This window comes from Halyomorpha halys, unplaced genomic scaffold (assembly GCF_000696795.3).
Source record: "Halyomorpha halys isolate HHAL.00 unplaced genomic scaffold, Hhal_1.1 Scaffold36.1, whole genome shotgun sequence".
Lineage (NCBI taxonomy): Eukaryota > Metazoa > Arthropoda > Insecta > Hemiptera > Pentatomidae > Halyomorpha > Halyomorpha halys.
The window spans coordinates 1173366-1195877 of record NW_027108624.1 but is presented as its reverse complement, the minus strand read 5'-3'; the positions used below and the strand labels follow the sequence as shown (position 1 = coordinate 1195877).

The window sequence follows — 22512 nt, the reverse complement described above, 5'->3', positions numbered from 1 at the left end:
CGATAGATACTTGGTGATCGAACAGTGATAATTTGAGTTGAAATTTTAAATAACCGATAATAATAACTGAACAGCAATTCGTCTTTTCTCTGAAAAAAAGTTGTTTATCCGTTCGAAAATTCTTGATGGCATGGCGAGTTAGCGGGAAAAATAGTTTTTGCGCGGTTCATTGTGAATCAACTTCTTATTTATGTTTTCTTCTCGGAGCATTCAATAAATATTTAAATTTCTTGTTAGATTGTTAAAGGATGACAATTTTAAAAATGTCCAGGGGTTTCAACTGTAGTGTAAATAATAATTATGCTTTGCTAGGCCTATATATACAACTTGTTCCTTACAGAAAAAAATGATTCTGTATATAATTAAGGTGTGTAGAATTAATGTGAATTTATTTCTTTTTGGTAGCTACAAAAAGCCGGAATTGCTAATGATAATAGGGTGAAGTTGGAGGGGAGGGGAGGAGAGCGTCAGGGTGGGAGAAAGCTCAGTGATAGCTTAGTGGGGAAGGCTGACTCGTCCATTCCGGCTCTGACTTAGTTACAGTTGTGTTTCAATAAGCCCCTGTCAAGATGTGTGGTAAGTACTTTTAAATGGTTTATAATATAATAATAACAATATTCTTTCTAAGTTGATCTTGTTTGATCTACTTGTTAGGTTTATGCCAAGTGCTGTTTTGTGTGAGTGAACTCAAATGACATGTATATAGACTTCCACTTATTATTATTTCAATTACTAAAGCCTGTCATTACAATAAGTTTCCACTAATTTCGTTTAATTACTGCCCTTCGTCAAATTAACTCATTTTTGTGATATCTCTAAGTTGTTTACCAGTCGGTGGTGACGAATACTTCATTCTTTAAAAGACTTTGTCAGAAAACAATCACCTGTTGCTTGGTTTTACAAACTTGTCATATCTTAACCAGCAGCCCATTCATTTATATCATTTATTTATCATTTGATCTTATTTGTAAAGCAAATCATCGTTAAACAATAGCATTTAACAATAATACTGTGTTAATTACTAGAGGAACACCTTTTCTCCATGAGCAAGTCAAGCTGTATTCAAATTATAATACGTGGCTATTGTTCTGAACTGGAAATAGCTTACAAGGTGAACCACTTTCTTACCCTGGAGCTAACGGTTTATGATTAACCTTCACATTCTTATTTCCTTGCTACTTTTCTCCACTATCGCTTTCTATAACTGTACATTCCTCTTGTCGTAATGTAAACAGAGAAGCAAAACTAATTTGATCGATTGTCGGTTACAAGAGGAATAAATAAAATATGTTTGTTTATTTTTATTTACACAGAAATATATGTATTGGATTCTAATCAACTTGTCTACTTCCTGTTATATTGTTTCTGTTCAGGCCATTAAAATTATCATATTTGTGATAAATCTTGTGCAGCTTATAACATTTTTATGAATGTTGTTATATAAGAAACTACTTTCTCAGTACCATTCATTCAGTTGATTTCTGGATTAATAGATTATTTTGTACTAAATGTTTTACATGTTTTTCCTCTTTCTCGATTATAAGAATTAAGAATTTCCTTTATCATGCATAATTATTATTAATTTATTGGTTTTTATTTGGACATTTAAACCATTATTAAAAAAAGTCGTGTTGAGCACTTTCCATATTGTCATGTGGAGAACATTATTTTAAACGATATCAATATGACAACCTGATGTCATATCATCAATATACTCTTTTTTTGTATTCTATATCTCATATTTGTGATTATTTAGAATACTTGGAATATTATTATTTATTTTTACAGTCTTGTTTTGAAAAAAAAAATTAATTTCCTAATTAAGCTAATTAGTAAAAACTGTTTGTATTTTTTATTCCTTGAATGAAATATGCATTTATTTTCTTCCTTTCCTGCAAAACATCAGATGTAGTTTCAATTTTCAATGTTATGTAATTGTTAAAAAATAATATAAAAGTAATTTTATTTTATATTTATAAAAAATATAAAAAACAAAAAATTAGTTCTTAAACCTCTGAAAACTTTCTCTTTTTGTATTATCAGAAGCTAACTTGCTCTGTTTTTATTCTCAGAAGATAAATTACTCTTTTTGAAAATGTAAATTGCATAAAAAAAAAGTTATTAATAAGATTATTATATGTTTTTTGTTTCAATTTAATTTTTATTATAATTAATGAAGGTATAACAATTGAAGAATGGTGTTTGTGTTGCAGGAATATTTGCTTACCTGAACTATTTGACTCCAAAGAGCCGTAAAGAAATTTTGGAACTTCTGTTGACTGGTCTGAAGCGTCTGGAATATCGTGGATATGACTCAGCCGGTAATTTCTTATCATTAATTTGTAATTAAGAGACTATGTATAAATATTAAATAGTTTACCATTCTATAGAAGAGACTTCATTTTTTTTTTATATCAGAATTACAGTTTTTAGTTACCCAGTATTTTATGAATTTTATTAATACATGGTATTAATTTTTGCTTTGCTGGGTTTTGGTATTTGAGTCTATCATTATTATTTTGCTGAATAATATTGTTTTAAAAACTCTAACGAACATGAAGTATATTATCACTGTAAAAGCACAAGACCACGTAACTGTCAAATCCCCACTTTTCATAGAGGTGAAAAATGTTTAAATTGTCATGTTCTGCAAAGCGATATATAGAAAAAAAAAATCATAATTAATTGTTGTGCATAAAATTTACACAGTTATAAAATAACTCTGAACCTGTTACGGACTTATGTGGTTTCACACTTTTGCTGAGAATATATCTGTTTTGAACAAATTCAGATATTTATCATTTTATTTGGAATTTCTCGTTCGATCTCTCCTTAATGGAGTCCTCCTTGAAGCTAATTAGTGAAACTGTTCATATTTTGTGCTATTTAAATGAAAAATGCATATTTTTTCCTCTTCTGGAAAGTTGCTTACACATTACATACATGTTTATTTTTAAAAACAATATTAAAGCAATTAATTATGTAACTTATTTATGGATACTTTTATTATGATGATGACAATATGAATTCTCAATCCCTGATACCTATTACAAACTGATCCTATTTGAGAAATTATTCAGTTAAACTTAGATTTTTTTTTGTAAAATACTGATTTAGAAATTTTCTGAAAATGTAATATTAATACAATGCACATATGTATAATTTCATTGTCTTATATTTTATATGCTGGATACAAGTCAGTCCTTTTGAGATGGACATTGACCTGCAGGTTGTAGATGTACACAGACTGGATATCTAGTATCCATACAAATACTTTTCACTGTTTTGTTAAAAAATTGTGGAAATAGCATTCACCTCCATATCTTTTGAATTATTAACCATTCCATAGATTTTTTAAATTCTGTAATATTTTTGGCATAATGGATTGTTAAATTTTTATTTGTTGTACATCCATCATTGTATTATATTTTAATTAAATATGTTTTATATTTTGTTTAGTAAATTCTAAACTTTTTATTTTCTTAATATCTTCTATGTTGCAACTTGTAGCTTCATTTGAAATGGTTTTCATAGTTAATTATTTTAATCATTAAATTAAAAATGACTTAATATTTTTAAATTATTGGTCTTGAGTTTATTGATATTGCATTGATAGTGGCATAACATCAATACAAAACTATTCCAAGTAAAAATTTTCTTTTATTTTATGGTTTCTTTTAGCTAATTACTAAATTAGTAACCATTATTTATTATCTAGTACTATTGTGAAATATCTTTAAGATATCTTAATTTTTGAGACATTTATTAAAAATTTAATTGAATCAACTGTTGATTGTGTAATAATGATACATTATATTTTATTAGAATAAACTTTTATCATTTCTACAATAATGATGTGCTTAGATATTATTTGAAGATTACGAAACAAAGTTTCCTAAATATCAGTAAATAACTAATAACATGAAATTAAACTCAAATGAAATGAAAAATAATCCAAGATTATCAAGTCAGAAAAAGATATCAGCCCATCTCGAGCATCAACAGCTAAAAAAGGCTGACCAAGTTGAAATAGAATGTCATTAAAAACTGATGTTGGAAGGGCTTTGTCTTTGTATGTTCCTATGTCATCCTAACAATAATTTTAGACTCTTTTTTTTTTATTAATTAATAGTATGATTTAATTATTTTATTTTTTGAAATATTTTTTGCTATATATTGAAATTTCTAAAAGATAGTTATATAAATTTAGTTTGTTATTTAAAATAACATTTGACAGGTTTGAAAGAAAAGATTTTTTGTCTCTATATCTCTGGAGAAAAACCTGTATAGAATTCTTGAAAAAATAAGATTACTGATTTATTTATTGTTCCCCTCTCAGGATACGGTCATTTAAGAAATATACTCGTAAAAGAAAAATAATAGTGAACTATTAACCAATTATATAAATATAAATTAAAAAAAATTAATTAATCCATTAAATTTAGAAGATTATTTTTAATGATTTAGAACCTACTATTCTACCTACTATCATGTATGACCAAGTGATGAATTCCTGATGTAATTAAATATACAAACCGTTTTTAACATTTATGACCATTCAGTGTAAGTTAAAACCATTTAATTTATTGAGATAATTTTATAAAGATTTATCTCCAAATTCATTTAATCTTTCTAATTTCTAATTTTTACTGGTGAATAAAAATTAGGAAATAAAAATAAAAGTTAATATTATAGCACATTAATTATGAAAATTAATAAACTTCCCTGCATGTAATTTTCAAGTGTTTAATCAATGTATGGTTTTTTCTTTTGTTATTATAGGTGTTGCATTTGATGCCCCTAGTGGAAAAGACATTACTATTGTAAGGAAGAGTGGAAAAGTTCAGTCTTTGGAGGATGAGATTACATCTCGTAAGTTTTTTTTTAATTATATAAATTGTAAATATTAAGATTTTTTACAAAAGGTGTGGTATACTTAACAGTTAAGGTGTAACTTGATTATCTTTTCTATTTAAAAAACTTCCATAGTAAGGGTAACTTAATTATAATTGAATGAAACACCGTCTATTTACAATTGAATTATTGTATGTATGGAGATTCCTGACAATGAAATAAATAATTTGTATATGAGAATTTTACTGTATACTTACTCAGTCCTGTCTTAAACTTTTCTATATGTTGAGTACTGTGTTCAATCCCACACCATTGAAAAAAAAAAAAAAAAAGATAATTTTATGTCCATATTGATCAGGGTTAGCCAAAAATAAGGTGTTCTACTTTTAGAACCAGTATAGGTTGGGGAAAGTTGCGTTATGTAATAGGAATCTGGACCTTAATGACCGGTGATGCTATAATTTTTGTTTGATTATATCGTATTGTGATGTAACTAAATAGAGTCGTTTTCATATGCCTACGTAACTGCCTAATAATATCTGTCCTACTGGTTTATCAATTATCACGGGTTAAGAGACTATTCCAGCTGTGGTCTTGACTAAGCTCCTGCTCAAATTCATTATCCTATTCCGTAATTCTGTTATATAAAGCATTACATATAATGTAGCAATGCCATGTCATAAATAATTTTTTTTTATTATAAAAGTTATTATCAATAAAATAAAATGTTCCTTTATAATTTCTTTACATTCTCCAGGTATTCGATAAAAATCTGCATTGCTATAATGTTTTGGTAATCATTAAATTTTTTTTTATTTTTCCTTGAAACAAGACCATTAATTAATAATAGTTTTTGTTAAGGGAGAGCATATTCCAATTTTATACCAAGTACAATTTTAAATTTAAGTATTTTAATTTGAAAAAGCAATTATTATGAGATAGATAAAAAATAGAATAGATAAAAAATAATTATTATGATACTAAAGATTCCAAAACAAAGCCTTTTTCTGAGGGACAGTTATGATGACAACATTAACAGTTTTTAACAACATTAACTCTATTTTGGTTCTGTTTCATTTTCTATCTCTTTCGATAGTTAATGATCATCAAATATGGCAGAGGTAGTGATTCCTATACAATATATTACTGCATCACCCAGAGAATTACTGTTTCCTTTAAGTATTGTATTTATAACTTAAAGTCAATCTATCTTATATTATATAACAACCTGGTCATTGATTTGCCATTTTAGATATCACCAGCACTGCATATGCATACAATGACATAATTGGTTAATGGTTGCCGGGTATTTTTTTTTTTAAATCTTCACTTTTTTTTTTTTTTGACATAACTGTATCAAATCTTCTAATTGCTTTATTAAAGATCCGAGACTTTAATATATTTATATTGCTTGTCATGATTATACTTTTTGGACTTCCAGGTATTCCTGAATTCAGTGTTGAGGAAACCACTGATCTTCATATTGGAATAGCACACACTCGTTGGGCCACTCACGGTGTTCCCTCAGAGTTAAATTCCCATCCTCAGAGATCAGATCCTCAAAATACATTTGTCGTTGTACACAACGGTATTGTCACTAACTATAAAGATGTAAAGACATTCCTGACTAAGAAAGGATACAAATTTTTTGAATCAGAAACTGATACCGAAGTTATTGCTAAGCTGATACATCACATTTATACCCAGCATCCGAACTACTCGTTCAGAGAACTTGTAGAGCAAGTCATCAGTCAGTTGGTAAGATTTATTTTCTCATATCTTTTTTTCTGGGTTTTATTTTGGGATGAATTATTACTCAATAATGAGAGGTTATAATGTATTTACATCATAGGTAGATTGGTTTATTTTTCTTACACTCATGTATAATACACTACAGAATGTGAAACTGATACACTCATTGTGAATGTAAATCTGTTTCACCCCTAATGGATATTTCCTTTTGTTTATAAGAATGAATTATAGGCTATTTTTTGTTATTAATTTTTAGAAAACGTGACTAGTAAGTTAATTTTAGGATAATAATGATTTTTTTTTTTTAATAAGTATTGGTAAATGTTTGATGTTATACTTTCTGATTTAATAATATTCCTTAAATTCCATATTTTTCATTGTAGAATACTGAAAGCTATTGAAATTTTTTTTTTCTTTCCATACCCTTCCATTTTCCACAAATTACAGTAACAGTGGTTCCTATAAATTATTGGGACTATAAATAAATTACTGATTCCTTGGTTTTCAGTTGTTTTGATTCACAGTAGGTTGCAGCTTTGTGAAATCTACATGAAAATATATTTAGAAGATTTAAAAACTTAGTTTATTTTAGAATAAATGCTTCGCCAAAAATAATGATAATATTGTGTAACTTTTATTCATTTAGGAAGGTGCATTTGCCCTCTGCTTCAAGAGTAAGTACTTCCCTGGAGAATGTGTTGCGACCAGACGTGGTAGTCCTCTACTGGTCGGGATAAAAACAAAAACCAGGCTCGCCACTGATCATGTACCCATATTGTACAGTAAAGGTAAAGTACTTTGCGTGTCCTTATGGTGGTCATTATAATTAAAATAGATTTTTCTTTTAAATTAATTTTATCATTTTTTTTTTTAATAAAAATAATTTAATACAATAAAAAAAAATAAATAAAATCAAAAATGAAATATATTTACACTCCATTTATTGTTGACTATTTCTGGAACGCAAAATGGCAGTTAAAATGCACAGTTGTAAATAAACTGTAAATTAATCATGATTTTAGGTATTCATGGCAAACAGCATGCCAGGACTTTCTTATGTATATATTTGTGTACTTATATCCACCACTGTATATTTTTCTCTAGATCCTCTTAGCCAAGCTGATTGTATTTGTTCTGTACCTGTATATTAGAACTTCTTCATACTTAATCCTTGAAAGGCTTATTTTGAATGAACCTAGTTCTGAGTGTATTGTCAATTTTATACCAAATTCATTATTTCATTGTGTACTGCTCACGGTTATTATTTTCGAAGGGAATTATTTTTTTGTCAAATTTACGTTTTTTTTATTATTATTTTAATGTGGTTCTATCCCTTATAAAATATTACCAGGAATATGCAATAGGATTAGATAAAGGAAAACATTCGCCATCACTAATTACCAATAAATATATAATTAAAAATTTTATTTTCAGTAAATATTAATGTTTGTCCTTATTGATAACTAAATTGATTGTATCATTGTATTGGTAATTTCTTTTCTATTATATTGTAAAGCTTATAATAGGAGATATAACTTTCAACTTATAAAGGTAATGTTTTTAGTAATTTTGGCAAACTAACAGATTCATGTTACGAGTTGTATTGGTAAATGTTTCGGCTCAGGAAATGAAATTCCCCTAATATTTTTTTTTTTCATGTTATTCTCTATACTTCAATTCTATTTTCTTTCATCTAATGAGGTTTTCTCAAGGGATTGAGGTGTTATATAAATTACCAAAAGTCATCTGTATAACTATTGTTAAATCCATTTAAAAAACCAGCACTTAAAAAATATATATAGTAAAACTATAATTTGCATAATAAAAAAAATATATATATATATATATTCTGGATAAATATTTTCTTGCTATACAGTCAGCACTTTATTAGTTCTTATCATCAGAAAATTGTTTTAAAAGTATATTTTATGAAACATTAATTGATTATTAGGTCTACACAAATCTTTATTCATCATTATTCAGAATAAGCCTTTATCACTTGCTTGTTTGGAATGATGTATTTAGTATACTTTCATTGTTTTGCTAATTTTGTTTGTTTGTTTAATATGTGTTTGCATTTTTGTTATGTTTTTAAAATTAATGTTTATGTTATTTTATGTATATCTTTTTTTGCATGTTTTCTTCTGCCTCTCTATCTGTCCTACTATCACTATCTTTCTTGCTCATTCTTTCTTTGACAGAGGAACCACAAGCCCCCTCCTCAGGTACATTTAGTACTAATAATCTTCAGATGTATTTTGTAATTTGTACATTTCTTTATTTGTAAATAATAATACTATCAATAAATTGCATGATGTTAACTCGTGTATGTGAAACTAATTCTGATTGAGATTGCTAACTGCAGAACTGACAGTGTATATATAACCACTACTAATACATGAGCATCACTTGCAAACCTCTTACACACGAAGAAAGAAAAATAAGATCTTTTAACCAACATACACATTGGTCCTAGATATTGATCTAGGACCCCACAACATTATACCTTATTACTGAATGATATCTGATATTTATCAAAGAATCCAAATTAATAGCTTTAGTCTATCGACTCAGATTTTATTAGAAACTGTTTTATGTATGTACTTCCTTATCCATCTGTTTACTCTATTCATTATATATTTGATTCTTTTCAGATCTGTCTTTGAACTATCAGATTAGGTGCCCTAAACAAAAACGAGAGAGCTTAATATCTTTATAACACGTTCTGCATGCTTTAAACATGCCACCTCTGGACTGCCAGTAGGTCACATGACCCGGCCATTGTTCCTCTAATATCCACTAAAATCAAACTGATTCGTTTTATTGGTTGACATTGAAGCAGAAAAACCTCTGCACATGAGGGAGAATTACTGGCAGCCAATATTGGCTTCTATTGCTGCTACTGGTGCCCAATATTGGCTTCTATTGCTGCTACTGGTGGCCAATATTTGCTTGTACTACTGGCAGCCAATATTGGCTTGTACTGCTGCTACTGGTGGCCAATATTGGCTTGTACTACTGCTACTGGTGGCCAATATTGGCTTGTACTACTGGCGGCCAATGATAGCTTGTACTGCTGGTGGTCAATATTGGCCAGTAATATTTGCCACCGTTACCGTCTTTTGGCTTATTGAATATTAATAATAAGAAAGTTTATTGAATATAATGGAATTAATGTAATTTTTTATTCTCTTAGTCCTTTCAGTACTTTCTCAATTTATTTTAAATGCCTACACATTTCCCTAAAACCTATCATTTCATTCCACTTGACACATTTGTATATATTTTTCCTTTTATATGTATTAAATAATCACTAGAATTTGTCTAATGCATGTCGTATGTACTTGCTCACTATTTTTCTTCAGAACTGTAGCTAGCATCTCTTTCTGTTTTTAAATTAACAATCAACATTCATTTTTTTTGTTTATATTTTAAATTATGTTTGATTTTAAACTATAAATTTAGATTTAGTTATAGTTTTAATTTTTTTTTTTTTTTAAAGTAAAATATAGTAGAACTTTGATAATTTACTGTTCCTAACTGCTTCATAACCACTGCTTTTGGTACAATACTTCATATTAGAAATTGATTGATAATATTAGGTTAGATTAGAAACGTTGATTATTTTTTGTTTTTATCAGTTCAGTTCAATCAGAACTCACAGGTGAAGTTCGGCTGAAAACACGTTATCCTTGATATCCCAAGATACATTTTTGATTACTGTGGTATTTTAAATAACTTTATTATTTATTTTGGAAATAACTCTGAATTAATTGTTGTACCATCATAAAAGATTGTTTGTTGCACTGATCCATATAAATTAATACTTTATTTCTTTAGATAAATTTCTACTTTATTCATAAATAAAGGTTTTAATTTTGTTAAAGATTTTCCACCAAGTTAGCATACCATCTATAGTAAAAAAAATCATTTATTTTTCCATTTGTTGATATTTTTATAAACTATTTTGATTCAACCAAAGAATTTCAGCTCCTAACCTTCTATACACTAATGGGAACTTTCTGACTGATACTGGTCATTGCAATATTTGTGATTTTTTATCTGGCTACCAACTCTGATTGTTTGGTATTGATCAAGTGAATAGCTAATATGGTGTTATTTGTAAGCCATTTGAGAATACTGGGTTGTCATCGAAATAAAGAAGTGGTAGTTACCCTAAATAAATCTTTATATATCTATTTAACACCTCTTTACTATATTTTTTAAAATAATGTTCGTTATTATCCGCTTGACAGGCAGTGTCTACTATATATAGCTAATAATTTGTTTTAATATTTTTTGAACTTTCACTTAATTACAAAAAAAAACCTTCAGATTACAATGCTCCAAATAATGTTTGCTCCATTAAAAATTGCCTGACTTTTATTTATTGTAATTGACTTTATTATATTATATTTCATATGCTATTTGCCTTATTAATTATTTATCAAAGTTCCACTATATATTATTCTTAGAATTTCAGTTTTACCTTTTTATTTTTGTTTGTTTAGTTTTTGTTTTGTTTGCATGTCTTCTTTTTGTCTTTTGTTTATGTTTTTTTAATTTCTGTTTCTGTTTTATCCTCTCTCATCATACGTCACGGCATTAGATGCTGAGACCCATTCACACGCAGGTATTTCCAACCTATTCAAAATATCATTAATCAAAACGGCTTCTGCATTCACTAACAGATTGAAGGGTTTCTTACAAAAAAGAGGCTGCTCCCTTTTTTCAATTTTTTAGAAAACTAAAATGTTTGATAATACAAATTAACGTTTTGCCTGTTTCATTTTAGACAATGACCGTATATAAATATAAAAAATACTTTATGGGTATTATGGTTCACCCGTATTACTTAGTCGTTAAAAAATTCAAATCCCTGAAATGATCTACCTCCTTTTTTTGATAAACCCTTCAATTATATACTTGTTTTGTTTTTGTTTTTATTGTTTACTTCCAATGCTATTTTCTTTTTACCAAATTTAAATTTTCTGTTTTTATTGTTCTAGTTAATCCTCAGGATGTTTGATATCCTTGAACAATGCTTCGCGGTGGTGGATTATATATTATATTTCTTGTGTTATTATTCTTTTATTGATACATCTCATTGAACTCAATACAAACAGATGCTTTATTACATGCTCGGTTTGCACCTTTTTTCATAATCATAGTCATGTAAGCTTATTTTTATTTAAGTAAAATTAAAAAGAATAATCATATTTTGTAACATATAAAGCATCTGTATATTTGTTAGATATGTTGCATGAATTTGATCCATTCTTGGGATATAGATCACCGGCCACATGGCAGAGAGCTTCCGTTACTCCCGAGATCTGAATCAAGCTCAGAATTCAAACCTCTTGAAGACAAAGAAGTCGAGTATTTCTTTGCATCTGACGCTTCCGCTGTCATCGAACACACAAATAGAGTTATTTTCCTTGAGGTAAAGCAGTAGTGATAGTTATAGGTTAGGTATGATAATATAGTTATGTATCTTGGTAATTTATGATTGGAAATTAAATTGGTAGTTCATTCTTTGATCCTGTTTTATAATAAAGAGCAAAGTAATACTATTAGTCTTGTAGTTTGTATTTGGTACAATTTAGCCGACTTGTACAATCTTTATTGTTCTTTTGTACTTTTGAACTCTTTTAATATCACTAATAATCGTCCCTGTTATGAAATAAAAGTTATTAGTGCTTGTATTTTATATTTACAAAACTAATACTCTTAGGCTACATTATAAAACAGGCCATTTTTTTATATTCTATTTTGCATTGGTAAAAACAATATTTTTAGTAAATTTGTAGATTTATTATTTTGCCCCTTTTTATTATTTAATTTCATTATAAATTATATTTATTTTCATACAAACCCCTTTCCTCTCTCTCTCTCTCTCTCTTTTTCTTTTTTTTTTTAAATGATTTTCAATCAAACATTTGGGGTATATAGTTATCACTTCTAAGTCATGATAAATTTTGATAACAAAATATCAAAGATGGAACAGTCAAAATACAATGCGTTTTGTAACGTATAGTAAATCAGAACTAATCCTCAGAAATTTTTACTGTTTATTTACTAGAGTTTAAAACTCCACCAAGATTACTTAAAGTCCTTAGAATCTAATCGGTTTAATATCAACAGAAGAAAAAACTCAAATATTACTTATTCAGAATTTATAAATTCTTGATAAAAATATAAAATTCTATTATAAATTTCTTTTTTCTCTTCCGATAAATTTCTGAAATACAACAAAAAATATTAGCTCAAACTAGTAATTAGTTCAAAATCTTGAAGGTCTTAAATTCTGAGAATAGACAAAGCCATAATGAGAGAGGCTTGTTATGATATTAAGTTAAGTATATTATTATTTTATTTATTTATTGGTTTGAGTAAATTGTTTCAGAAATAAAATGGACGAAACTTAATGTTAAAATATAAAATACTTTTTTTAATTTTATGTAAAATATAGTTTCTAGAGACTGATGAAAACTTTTTTTGAAAATGATTGATGAGCCATAACATACTATAAAAAGTAGCACAATATAATAAAATTTCGTTTAGAGTTTTTATCTTTTAACTTTTTGTACAAAAGTAAAATATATTTGATTTTAACATAGATCTTGGTACAATTACCATATGGCCTAATTTTCATCATCTGTGAGGTTACTGAGATTTTAATTTCTTTTACGATTTTGGTTAACAATTGTTTCTAAATATTCAATAAATTTACACACACACAAAAAACAAAATATGAATGGAGGAGGAGAAATATTCAAGCAGGCATTAATAGCTGCTTTTATAATTTCATTTGTGAGTTATGTAATTGTCCACAGAAGTGAGTATTTTATTTTTTTTTTTTTTTGGTGTAATTATATACTGCAACTAGGCTAGAACCTAGAATCATTCTACACGTTAACAACAAATCCTACCTCAAATTGGAAGGTTAATGTTTTTTTCTATTGTTATAAGATGAAATTTAAACATTTGGTGTAATTAATATTGCTGAATTTACTAAATACTTATTTCTTGCCTTCATTAAAGTTTTTGTATCACTTAAAATGTTTAACAAGTGTAATAGGTGCTGATTTCAATTTGCTCTTGAAATAATCTTGTCATTGGGGATTGGACAAATAACTATTGTGGTTATTTGTTTATTAAAGGGCACCTCAAAAAAATATAATTCAATTTATAAAACAATTACAATAATAAATAAAAACATATCTTATATCCAAAATGAAAGAGCCATAACTCAAAAAAATTGTTGTTTATTTTAGTTAGTAGTATTGTAGGATTTGTGAGAATCAATTCTAACATTTCCTAATGATAATAAGCTTTATTGGCAGCAATATTTTGACAAAAGCTTCTCCCATAGAAAGGAATTTTAATGAACTTGGCTACAGCGACTAATTTGCAAAAACTAAGGATTGCACTCGATGTCTTCATCAATTTTATAATTTTATAGGACGATGATGTAGCAGCAGTAAAAGATGGCCTCCTCATCATTCACAGGCTCAGAAGATCACTCGATGATCCCCACGCTAGGGAAATCACCACCCTCAAAATGGAAATTCAACAAATCATGAAAGGTTTGTTCTTTAAAATTCTCTTGTACTCATTTACCATACTTAGATAAATTTACAATTCACTAATTATTGTATATGTATAAGAGTGTTATTCAATATCAATTTATATAATAATAATAATAATTTATTATTAATTGTTCATTTATTCATACTCAACTTTAAGAGGGTTTACTCACTTGTCGTGACAATTGGATCTTTTTTATGGTTAACGATCAGCCCAAATTTATTAACTATTTATTCCTTTATTGTGAACAACTTTATTATTGTTGTTCCTATTATATAGTGGAATTCATATTTGAATTATTAATTATCAATTATCAATTAGAATGATTAAACCCACATTGTAAAAAATAAAACTGCATATGGATACATTTTTATATTAATTTCATTCTATACAATATATTTTAGTGACATTTTGGCCTTTTTTTTTTTTTTTAACTAATTTGAAAACAAATTTTAATAACTTTCTTTTTCAACTCCAGAGGAGTCTGAGGATTGTCAATTTTTTTTCCCCCCATGCCTTGTCATTTTGAAGCAAGAGACTATTTCCTTTAATTTTAATATTTGAAATATAAATAGTAATTTATAATTCTTATAAAAATTAATTTATATAATTTAACAACATAGGTAAAATATTTTGAACGCTGTTGAACATTTTGAAATTGTCATTAATTTCTATGTTTAGTACCCTCCTTAGATAGATCCTTTAATCTACTCTGATGAACAAATCTTTTCATGTAAGAACAATATAGGTTGTAAAGTTTTATAGCTTGTAAAACACTTAACCTGTTACAGCCATTTACTGACTTATACTACTTTCCTCTTCCTTAGCAGTGATACAAAAATTTATATGTCAACGTTTATCTACAAACCAATTTCATTCTGTTTTAGGAAACTATAGTTCATTTATGCAGAAGGAAATCTTTGAGCAACCTGAATCTGTTGTAAACACGATGAGAGGTCGAGTGAACTTTGAAACAAAGAATGTTATCCTTGGTGGCATTAAAGTAAATATCATGAACTTTTGATGTTTGATTCTATGATAGTAATAGTATATCGATAAATTTATTATTATTAAAATACTCTGTGTAATAAGAAATGGATTGATTATTTGTGTAAATGTTATTGATGGTATGAAAAGTAAGTAAAACTAGGCAAATTAAAATAATTTCTAGAAATACTTGGTTATTACAAAAATTCTCCCTGATGGGAATATTAGAAGCTTTAAAAATCTTTATGAAGTAATTTTTATCAATTACGATCCATCTTTATATTTCATTAGATAACAGTATGAATCGTAACAAGAATGCCTGAAGAAAATACAGATTTTTTTTTTATTTGTGTTTTGTCAATAATGATGAAAAGATATTAGTATATTGCAAAAGTCTATTAATTAACTAATATTTAATTTACTTTGTTTTTTCAACTCTATTTTACTTATAACTGCCTTCGGTCTGTTTTACTCGATTTTAAATACCAACAAGAAAGTGAATATTTTTTACACTTGGACAACTGGATACATTTAGCCGATCTAACCCTACTGTCGTGTAACCATTTTAATATAGATTTTTATATTGAATAGTCAATGATGGATCGCTATAACTTAATGGAATATGTGCTCATTTACAGATATTTGAATAATTAGAAAAAAAGCAGGCTGAATTGTATTTTTTCCAAGAAAAAATGGTAGTTACTGCTAGTGTTACAACCCTGCTCCATGTGTAAGCTGCTATATTGATCCCTTTTTTTTTTTACCAACCCATACAGTTTTGTATTGTTAACCTGACCATGATGTTTGGCAGGTAAACGATAACACTACAGTATTGTATCTTTTTACCTGAGTGTATCCATTGTGGGTGTGAAATTTCTCATCTACCCTTTGTCCTAATTATAATGTACATTGCATCATTTAAACAAGTCGGTTAATGTGAAACAGGCATTTGTGTTGCAATGTGGGAAAATGTTAACTATCAATCGTCAAGACAAGTTAAATACTCAGGGTCCTTGTGATAGAAACTTATTTCGTATTAGAAGAAGATGCAGCTACATTTAGAAAATTGAAATGAAGCTAGTAACTTACTAATATTATGACATTGGATTTAATTTCTTGTTCTCTAATTCATGGAAGTAGAAGTGTAAATAATTTTTTTATTTCAATATTAAAAATATTCATCATTTTCAAACAGCATACATTGAGATTTAAAAAAAATTATTAATTAGATTATTTTCTTTTAAATAATATAATATTTTTAACTTGGTTAATGAATTAGTGTATTCAGTTCAGTTATTTTTGAGTGAATAAATTGTAGGAGTACATCCCAGAAATCAGGCGCTGCCGAAGATTGATGTTGATTGGTTGTGGAACATCTTACCATAGCGCCATAGCTACAAGGCAGCTACTTGAAGAACTCACAGAGTTACCCGTCATGGTCGAACTGGCATCTGATTTCCTCGACAGAAACACTCCTGTATTTAGGGATGATGTTTGCTTTTTCATATCTCAATCAGGTATTATTAGTTTTATTTTATTTATAATTTTTTAAAAACAGTTTAACAAAGATACCAAGTTCCCATATCTTCTTGTCACCAGTATTTTCTCCATTCATATGAAATTATTCTTTTCTATCTTTTTTTTTATAACTACTATCATTAAATTTTATCAGCTTTTTTTACAATTTTATTTAAATAATTTATAAAGAGCGCCAAAGAAAAATGATTTGAGTCCAATTTTTCAAATTTAAGTTATCAGTGAGTTCAATGAATGCTTTTTACACAACTATTCATTCATTTGATAAAATGAACAAAATCTTTGGTATTAGAAAAAAACTGATATGCAATACTGTGAAATAGATAAGAGTGTAGCCTACATATTTTATTAAATAGTATAAAATATGGGTCATAATTTTTTTTTTTCCATTCATATTTGTTAATTTTTTTTCCTCTCTTAGTGAATTACATTATTCTTTCTTTTACTAGGTGAAACAGCTGATTCTTTAATGGCACTGAGATACTGTAAGCAACGAGGAGCCCTCATCGTCGGGGTTACAAACACAGTAGGTTCCTCCGTTTGCCGTGAATCTCACTGTGGTATTCATATCAATGCTGGACCAGAAATTGGTGTGGCCTCAACAAAAGCCTATACATCGCAATTCATCTCTTTGGTCATGTTTGCACTTGTCATGTCTGAAGATCGTATCTCTCTCCTAGAAAGGAGAGCTGAGGTATATAGTTTTCTTTTATTTACTACACATATAAAAGTTTTCTGCATAGATCTATGTAGGTATCAAAATCACATATTGGTACAAGTTTAATTTCAGTATTTTTAAAACATAAATAATTAACGTTTTACATCAGTATTTTACCCTGCCTTTCCATTCTTTAACTGCTTTAATTAAACATGGTAAAAGCTTAATTATCTAATAACGATAATCATATTCTTTATTTATTCTGGGACTATTCCCTTTAGAATAATATAACAGGCATTGAAAAAAGTACAAATTAATAAAAATTAAAATATACTAATTATAAAATATCTCTAATAATAATCATAATAATTGGGTAAAAATGGAACTGTAATTATTAACAAAAAAAATGAAATAATGTTTGTATAACTAAAAAACTTGTATATTATGGACATCCAATAATGTTACAAATTAAATGAAATAAAAAAAGAAACAATTAAAATAAAATCAAAAAGACAAAAATGAACTAAAGATAATTAACAAGAAGGAGCAATTAATGTGTATTTACATATTGACAAGTTTTCAATGAGTAAAGTAAAAATGTAAAAACAATAATAAATAAATCCTCTAACAAATCATTAATGATATCTTGTAATAATAAAATTAAAATAAAATATGAAATAATTATGGTTATATTATATTTATAATTATTTGACAAAGCCCAATAAAATTACAATTTTCACTAATATTGCTTTGATTAATACTTTTTTAATTATAGCATTCTAGAAATTTTAATATCTTTTAAATGAGCATCTGGAATTTTTGCGAGGTGTATAATTTTAAAAGAACTAAAAAATCATTATTAAATGTATATGAATTATGTTTATCTTTCAGAGAAGAAGTAATGTCAGATTTGATCTCTTAAGAGTTGCATAGGTTAGAGTGTTTGTAAAGTTGGTTTTAATATTTTTTATGTTTTTATTATTTTAAGTAAACATAATCGAGTCAATTATTACAATCCATATCAAGATTTTTAATAATAAAAAGAAAAAAAATGATAAAATCTGCAAAGATAATACAAAGCTGAAAAATAACTCAAAACTTTTCAAATAAGGAAAAAAATATTATTTTTAAAATGTCAATATAGTTTATTTTTATATTTGATAATCAGCCAAAACTAAATCAGTACCTATTTGGTAAATACATTTTATTTTTTAGTTATAAAAAATCTGAATCACCTTTACTGATTTTATACTTTTAATTAAATTATTGGATTACTTCATACTCCGTTCCATTAGTAAGCTAAATATTTTATTTCCTAGATAATCAAAGGCCTTGAAAACCTGGATGAGCAAATCCGAGAAGTGCTTAAGGTCGATGATGATGTCAAAGCTCTCGCCAAGGATCTGTATCAGCAAAAGAGTCTGCTGTTGATGGGAAGAGGTTACAATTTTGCCACTTGTATGGAAGGTGCCTTGGTAAGTATTTTTTTTTTTTATTAAACCAAAAAATCTGGTGCATCGTACAACTTTCGCTTGCCAGCTTTTCTGAGTTAATCCTTACTCGCTTCAGAACAGATATTTTTATATTGTTCAATGTTGCAATACTTTCCTATACTAGTTTTCTAAATGAGCCTTCCAGTCAGATTGACTAACTCCTATGTCAACAGTTTTTAGAAAAGTACTTTTAATAATATTTCTTGTTGCAAAATTTTAACGTTTTTCTTTACAGAAATATAAATATATTTAGTTATTATATATTTAGATCTATAAAAGTTTATTAAAATTTACATTCTACTCTTAAACATTTATTTAATGTTAAATTGAAATAAAATCAATATTTAAAATACTAAGAATGATTTAATGGAGTTAGTCTTCGTGTGAAGTGATGGGCTCATACATAAATTTAGAGAAATTTAAAAAAAAAACTAAGTGTTTTATAATTATCATGGCATGAAAATATTAATAAAATAGTCAGAATGGCAAAATATAAAACTATCTCATTCGAACCCAGGGGATATCAAAACATGTATTTCCATCAACCACTTGAAGTTAATATTTTTCATGATTACTGTACTTTATTCAATTTACTATATATGCCATATATAGGTAAGTGAAAGTAAAATGGAAAGTCGAAAAACTTAGATTTTTAATAAAAGGAAAATGGTCCAGGTACAGTCAAAGAAAAAACTCAAATTGTAATAAAACTGTTTAAATTTTTTTACTTTGCAAATATCAAACTTAGATAATGTTTTGTTAGGTAACACCTTATTTTCTTCCACTATTTATTGGACAAAGAGGCCTTTTTCACTTTTCTGTTTCTTATCAATTTCTCAATGATTATAAGTCGTTTTCAGAACCAAAAATCTCATAATTTTTTGTCCTATTTAGTGAGTTCTGAGGCTATATAATATTTTTTTAATAGAGAAAACTTAATTAAAATAACAAAAAAAAATTGTTGAAATATAGATTGAAATTTATGGTGATTATTTTCCTGATAACAGTAGTGTATTTTGAAATGTTCTCAATTGTTTATGCATACTGTGATTTATTAAGGAATGAAACTTATAATTTAACTTTTTGATTCTTTTTTTAGAAAGTAAAAGAATTGACTTACATGCACAGTGAAGGTATCCTCGCTGGAGAACTGAAGCATGGACCTTTAGCTATGGTTGACAAGGCTATGCCAGTTATAATGATCGTCACCAGGGATCCCGTTTATACGGTATTTTAATAATTATTCATAAATTTTATGTAGAAGTAACTCATGAAAAAAAAATATACTAAAATTATAAATTTTTAACCCTAAAAATGTTAGAATGATACTGAATTAAAAAAAAAATTTTTAATCAAAATTTTTTAATTTTTTAATTCTTATATTTTAAATTTCTTAGTATGAATAGTACAAAAGTGATAAACAAATTGTACTTCTTAAAAAGATAATACATAAAAAATTGACTAATTAGAAATCTTTTGTTCATTTTTTTTTTTGTTCCAGAAATGTATGAATGCTCTTCAGCAGGTAACTGCCAGAGAATGTCGCCCAATTGTTATTTGTGAGAAAGGTGATTTGGAAACACAAAGCTTTGCATCGAAGTTTCTTGAAGTTCCTCATACTGTCGATTGCTTACAGGTAATGTCTACTTATTCTGTAATAGTAATAATTGCCTTATTTCTCTTGAAAATAATTGAATTTTTCACTGTATCAGAGGAGTAAGATTGCATTATATGTCCGGTTCGTGAGCCCTAAGGCACAATTTTTTGGTCTTCAGTGTAATGTAGATGTGTTTTATATATATTTACTTTGCCATTTTATTTAGGCACTCGATTTTGATCAATTGAGCTACAATTCGGTATACTGTTTTTTTTATTTTCTAGACAGAACAATATCATAAAAAAGTGAGGACAAGTTTCTATCAAAATTCATCGTGTTTAGATTTTTTAATAAAGGAAATTTCTGCAATAATATAAGAATAATGAGATATAAAAATAAATTCTATAATTAGCTATGTGTACTTATGAAAAAGGAACAAGAATAACAAAATTTGCCCAAATGAAATTTAATAGTGATACCAAATATCTCTTTATAGATAAATGTGTGTCCAATGAGAAGCAAGCATTAATACTCTCTGCAATAATTTTGATTATAAAAACAAGAAAAGTTAAAAATTTTGAATTGTGAAAACAAAAAAGTTGTCCTGTTTCTGTGTTATTCTTTTAAATTATTTAATTTTCTTATTCAATATAGCAGTTTATCATAAACATGTCAGGATGCTATTGTATTAGTTACCTCTTAATTGCTAGATTTTTGGCTGATCTAACTCTTAAATTTTTATTTTTTTCCTACCTTGTTTAAGTAATCAACCCTTCTATTCCAAATTTAGATTATAATGAAATGTAAAATTAATGATAATATAATGTTTGTTTTAATTCTAGGGCATCTTAACTGTAATTCCAATGCAGCTGCTGTCGTACCATATTGCAGTCCTTAGGGGTTGCAACGTTGACTGTCCTCGCAACTTAGCCAAGTCTGTCACCGTGGAGTGAACATAAAAGAAACTATGAGAGAAATTCACTTCCATACTTGCATTTAAAGCAACTAATGTTGATCTTGCGGTTAATGCAATTCGTATAATAATCGAAGGCTAGGAATTTTTTTTTTGTTTTCAGAAAATTTGACAAAAAAAGAAGTTATTTTATCGTATTTAGGCCTGCCTGAATGGAAGACTGTTGTTTTCAGTATTTTTTTTTTTTTTTTTTAGTACCAACTAAGTGGTGAATATTGTCATTCCGAATTTTGAAAAAATAATTTTTTAGGGACCAGACGGTTAATATTTTAAATACTTAGTGTATACCGCATCTTTTAAAGCCATTATACCATTAACTGAGAAAACCCAATTGTAGAGCAATTATATGAAATTTAGTTAATGCTTGTTATATTATCAGTTTTTCTATTTTTGTTATTCATTATTAGAATTGCTTGCATTAGCCATTATTATGCTATAAAAAAGAGAGAAAGAGTTAGTTGTAGCAATGCGTTACTCTAATATGGACCTGTAAAGTTCTTGACTTAATCTAAAACAAAGTCATCGCTTGTGTCATAGCTATAGAATCTAGCATTCTTTATAACTGTATAGTGTTATCGAGAAAGTAATGATGGAAAATGTAAACAATAGTGCCAAGTACTTAAAACATTATAATTTATTGTATATAGTGTATTAAAAAAAATTTGTGCAATACTTTTTTTAATATAAATTTATATATATCCAAATGTCTTTCCTTTTTATATTTGTTAAAAATGTGATTTTTTTAATATATATATTTCTCAGTTACTATTATTGTTATGGTATGTTGTCTATTTATAGAAAACAGATGTTGCCTTAAATTTGGTTATGGTACTGCCATATTTTTGTATGATAGCAATAAACATTGGAATTTATTTACCTTTTTTAATAAAATTTTTAGTCATAGTTTTATTTCCTCTCTTCTTAAAAATATGTCTTTAGTAATGATTTTAGATTCCAGTTTTTCCCAAACTTTTTGTTTTGTTTTGTTTGATTTTACATGTAAATAACTGCATACTTTTTTTTTTTAGCATTAGGTTTACTTCTCACACAAGTATCTCAAAATAGCAATTTG

At 27.2% G+C, this 22512-nt stretch overlaps 1 protein-coding gene across 3 annotated transcripts; it reads left to right on the top strand.

Moving 5' to 3' along the window:
- Nucleotides 1-460: 460 nt before the first annotated feature.
- Nucleotides 461-22312, top strand: LOC106686596 (glutamine--fructose-6-phosphate aminotransferase [isomerizing] 2). Of its 3 annotated transcripts, XM_014429988.2 has the most exons (16): nucleotides 461-576; nucleotides 2214-2321; nucleotides 4783-4872; nucleotides 6296-6612; nucleotides 7253-7394; nucleotides 8808-8831; nucleotides 11216-11239; nucleotides 11898-12049; nucleotides 14072-14195; nucleotides 15084-15199; nucleotides 16502-16700; nucleotides 17169-17413; nucleotides 18697-18852; nucleotides 19970-20098; nucleotides 20372-20506; nucleotides 21310-22312. In XM_014429988.2, exons 1-16 carry the CDS (start codon nucleotides 570-572, stop codon nucleotides 21418-21420), a joined length of 2079 nt encoding a protein of 692 aa, XP_014285474.1. In that variant the 5' UTR covers nucleotides 461-569; the 3' UTR covers nucleotides 21421-22312. The 3 variants fall into 3 exon arrangements, with proteins under 3 accessions (XP_014285474.1, XP_014285481.1, XP_014285483.1); XM_014429995.2 differs by lacking the exon at nucleotides 8808-8831; XM_014429997.2 differs by lacking the exons at nucleotides 8808-8831; nucleotides 11216-11239.
- Nucleotides 22313-22512: the final 200 nt, after the last annotated feature.

Excerpts from the sequence above, each read along its gene's own strand:
- LOC106686596 (XM_014429988.2), top strand. Across the intron at positions 6,613-7,252 it reads AGCAAGTCATCAGTCAGTTG|GAAGGTGCATTTGCCCTCTG; the intron begins GTAAGATTTATT and ends TTATTCATTTAG. Across the intron at positions 20,099-20,371 it reads CCAGGGATCCCGTTTATACG|AAATGTATGAATGCTCTTCA; the intron begins GTATTTTAATAA and ends TTTTTGTTCCAG.